Source organism: Apis dorsata, unplaced genomic scaffold (genome assembly GCF_000469605.1).
Source record: "Apis dorsata unplaced genomic scaffold, Apis dorsata 1.3 scaffold_85, whole genome shotgun sequence".
NCBI lineage: Eukaryota > Metazoa > Arthropoda > Insecta > Hymenoptera > Apidae > Apis > Apis dorsata.
Genome location: NW_006263383.1, coordinates 235,970 through 239,999, shown reverse-complemented (window position 1 = coordinate 239,999; position 4,030 = coordinate 235,970). Strand labels below are relative to the sequence as shown.

At 22.9% G+C, this 4,030-nt stretch overlaps 2 protein-coding genes across 6 annotated transcripts in view; one reads left to right on the top strand and one right to left on the bottom strand.

The window, feature by feature from the left end:
* Window positions 1-1,690, top strand: part of LOC102673543 (cytosolic carboxypeptidase 2-like) — a 7,510-nt gene extending 5,820 nt beyond the window's left edge. For both annotated transcript variants that reach the window (XM_031508399.1, XM_031508398.1), the window contains exons 12-15: window positions 311-407; window positions 484-682; window positions 787-990; window positions 1,069-1,690. In XM_031508399.1, coding sequence (XP_031364259.1) covers window positions 311-407; window positions 484-682; window positions 787-990; window positions 1,069-1,675 — 1,107 coding nt within the window. In that variant the 3' untranslated portion in view covers window positions 1,676-1,690. The remainder of the gene's footprint in view (window positions 1-310; window positions 408-483; window positions 683-786; window positions 991-1,068) is intronic.
* LOC102674953 (glutamine-dependent NAD(+) synthetase) overlaps window positions 1-2,422 on the bottom strand; it is a 14,263-nt gene extending 11,841 nt beyond the window's left edge. For 3 of the 4 annotated variants that reach the window (XR_004149706.1, XM_006611196.1, XM_031508401.1), the window contains exon 1: window positions 1,914-2,422. The gene's annotated coding sequence lies outside the window, so the exon portion shown is untranslated. The remainder of the gene's footprint in view (window positions 1-1,913) is intronic. The other variant, XM_031508400.1, reaches the window with a different exon arrangement.
* Window positions 2,423-4,030: the final 1,608 nt, after the last annotated feature.

Sequence of the window (4,030 nt, the reverse complement as noted above, 5' to 3'; positions counted from 1 at the left end):
GTATTTACTATACATATTATAATTTCATATAATAAATATTACATATTATAAATATTTTTAATTTCTTTCTATTTCTTCATGTACAAAATGTAATTTAATATATGGGTCATGTATTATGTTACATATTAATATGTATTTATTATACATATTATAATTTCATATAATAAATATTACATATTATAAATATTTTTAATTACTTTCTATTTCTTCATGTACAAAATGTAATTTAATATATGAGTCATGTATTATGTCTCATATATTATGTTACATATTAATATGTATTTATTATACATTGTGGATTGATATTTAGACCAGAAGGACAGTAATGGATTTGCCAACTACAGATCCTGGTAGCGATTTTTGCGAGTATAATGATTCAGCGGATGAAGAAACAACGAAACAAGAACGTAAAGTCATATTATTATAATTAGATGTAAGATAAAGTAAAGTAAAAAATATAAGAATAAAATTTATCTTTATCAGATTCTTCAGCAAAAATTCTCGGATATTCTAAAGAAGATGCTATTCAATTTACGCAGAAAGAAACAAATGATGTCACCAATGATAATTTAGTATTGCCGGAAATAGCGAGATCTCGTAGCATATCATTGGACGAAAATTTCAGTGTTATTAAGGAGAAAGCAAAAGCGAACAGAGAATCGCATTGTCTTCGCTTGGTCAGGTGAAATATTAGAGAAAAATGTTTTGAGAAAAAAAAAAATTAAAATTTATAAATAATAGTAATTATATGTTTAATATAATAATTATATGTTTAAATTTATATAGAACATTGAGACACCATTCCCCTGTTGCGTTAAGAAGTCAGGATATACAAATTAAACTTAGCTCATTGCGACAACAAATATGGATGGGAGTTACGGAAAATATCGAGAAGAATATCGCGCATCCTTTTGTACGGGAACCATTAAGTTGGGGAATATCCAATATGGCGTTAAGGCAAGATAAAACAGATAATGAAGCATTGTTAAAGTATGCTAAATTTTCTTAAATATTATTGATAAATATTTAAATACTAAATTTAAATATTCTGTTTTATTTTTATTTTAGAAGAGATATGAAAAAATTGCAATTTTTTGAATATTTTACTATGAAAAGTAATACAAAAGAAATACAAAATAAATATAAACATAAAAAATCGATATATTCAAATGATACTAATTTGCGATTAGAAAATCAACTCGAGAATATTGAACAGAAACCGAAGAAAAAGAAAGTTCCTCTTAAATGGCAAAAAATGACCAATTCTAGAATGGAAGAAATGCGTCGTGGTAAAACATCTTTTTTAACTATTAAAGCAGATTCTTTAAAACTAGTTACGCTCGAAATGCCTTCTAAAGTACAAACGCGACAACTTAAAAACGAATACAAAAGAAAACATCACAAAAATAGCTCTATTTCTAATGAGGGAAAAATATCGAGCATTACAAAATCCGAAATGCATTTGCAGACACATTCACGATCCCACATACAGTTACAACCTTTAATTGTCCCTTTATGCGACAGTTTTTCATCAGATGATTCTGCTAATTCTCATACACAAGAAATTTTAAAGAAAAAATGTAAAAAAAAGAAACAATCAAAAAAAATAAAATCGACTGCCATAACAGGAAAGAAAAAACGTGCAATTAACGCTAATACGTTACGTAATGCGTAAAAGATTTGATAAAATGTATATTGACATTTTGATCAATATATTTCATAATTGAAGTTCTTATTCGAATTTTTAAATATACTTCGTATATTTGTTATATCTAATAATAAAGATAATATAAAATTAATGTTTCTTGAATGTTCCATTCTTTATCATCATTTGATTAAAAATTTCAATTGTTATGTAACGAATCTTTCCAATATATTAATTAAAGCATAAAATAATTAATCAATATACTTACAATTTTCCGCCGATTAAACGGGATAAAAAGAACAAATATCAAAAATTGTTTTCAGATATTAATCCCGCGTTATTTAAATGACATGCGCGAAAATCGTACTATTTTTCCATGTGTTTTTTACGAGAAATTGATGAATTTACGATTCAACAAAAACATAACCTCACAAATTCTTATCAACATTTTTAATCCCAATTTCCGTTAAAACAATTTATCACTGTTATAATAAATCGTCTAATGGAAATGTATTTTTAAAATGGGCGTTTTTGGGACGAAAATCTTTTAAATTGTATAAATTTTTAAAAAACTTATTTTGAAACTTTTCAATATATTATATTGTCATTGAATTTTTTAAGTTTTTAACACAATTTGCACATAAAGCAATGAAATTCTGTTCAAGAATCACTATATTATATTCGTCACTAATATTGGGATTATCTTAAAAAGATTTTTAATCGTGAATTTAACTACTATCGTAAAAACAATTACTGTTTTTAACAAGGTGCTGCCATCTGATGTTAGTCAGAATTGTAAATAATAATCATATGTGTATGATTAAATTTTTTGCTTTAAATATTTCAAGTGCCATTAACAAAATAAATAAGTGAAAATATATTTTAAAGATATCTTTTTTATTTCTTTGTATTTATTTTATCAAATGAATCAATACTATATACAATATATATATATTGACATCATGGAAAATATTAAATATCTCATCTTATGTATTTTTATTATATTTCATATAATGAATAAAAATTCCTAATATGTTTTCTTTTTATTTATAAACTATATTGCTTTAAATTTATTTATTTAAACTATTAATATTCGGTATTATGAACAATGTTTTAAATTGTATATCATATATGTATTTTGCATCTTCTTAAAAATTATAAAGTTATAAGAATGTAATATTTATATTTTTTTTAAAATTAAAGATTAAAATATATTACACTTCTTAAAAAAATGATAAAATGTGTTCAATTAACATTTTGTATCTCATCTATGTTCATATCAAAAATAAATATAAACAAAAAAAACAAATAACGAAAGAAAAACAAAAATAAAATAAAAATTGTGCAATTAGTGCCATCTCTAGAGTATTTTAGATATAAAACAAATACAAAGAAAACAAATAATAGAAAAAGAATAGATAGAATAAGAATTAACCATTAATGCCATCTCTTGATACTAATCTTTGATTCTTAATTTACTTTTAAAGAAATATTTTTAATATTCAAGAGATGGCGCTGATTGATAGTTTTTTATATTACTTTATCTTTGATATCACCGGCACTCATAAGATGGCGATAATAATTAATTCTTATCCTATTTTTATTCTTTTTTTTCTATTATTTTCTTTCTTTGTCTGCATTTATTTCATCTAAGATACTAGAGATGGTATTAATTTTTATTTTATTTTTGTCTTTTTATTATTTTCTTCCTTTCTTTATATTTCTAGTCTAATAAAAATGTGCTGAAGCTAATTATTTTTTTATTATTTTTTTTATCATATCGATTTAAAAGTTTATCAAAGTCCATTCAATCTATTCTTTATATATATCTATTTTATTAATTTTTATATATAAGATATCAAAAATATATATATCTGTCCTTATATACATATATTTTATGTATACATATATGTATAATATATTTATATTCTTATATATATTTTATATATACATCTATTATATTTTTTTATTGTAAGAAGATATAATTTTATATCTTTTCTTTTTTCTTCAATTTTTGAAAATATGACATTTCAAAAAAATAAAAATGTGCAAAAATAAGTATAAAAAAAAATACAAAACATTACAACAAATTGGCCAAAAATTTTTTTCGTTCAAGAATTTCGATAATTCCAGGAATTTGATGTCATTTCCAAGAATTTCGAAAATTCCAAGAATTTGATCAGTTCCAAGAACTATCGAAATTCCTGGAAAAATTTCTCGATCGATCTCCTATCGTATCATGTTCTCCTAATACAAAATCGACTTTTGGACAATAATTTTACTATCGCTCAGGAAATTTCGATCTTAATCTTTTTTCTTAAATATTTCGTTTATTATCAATAATATTAAAAAATACTTGGAATAAAAATTGAATGGTTTCAAAAA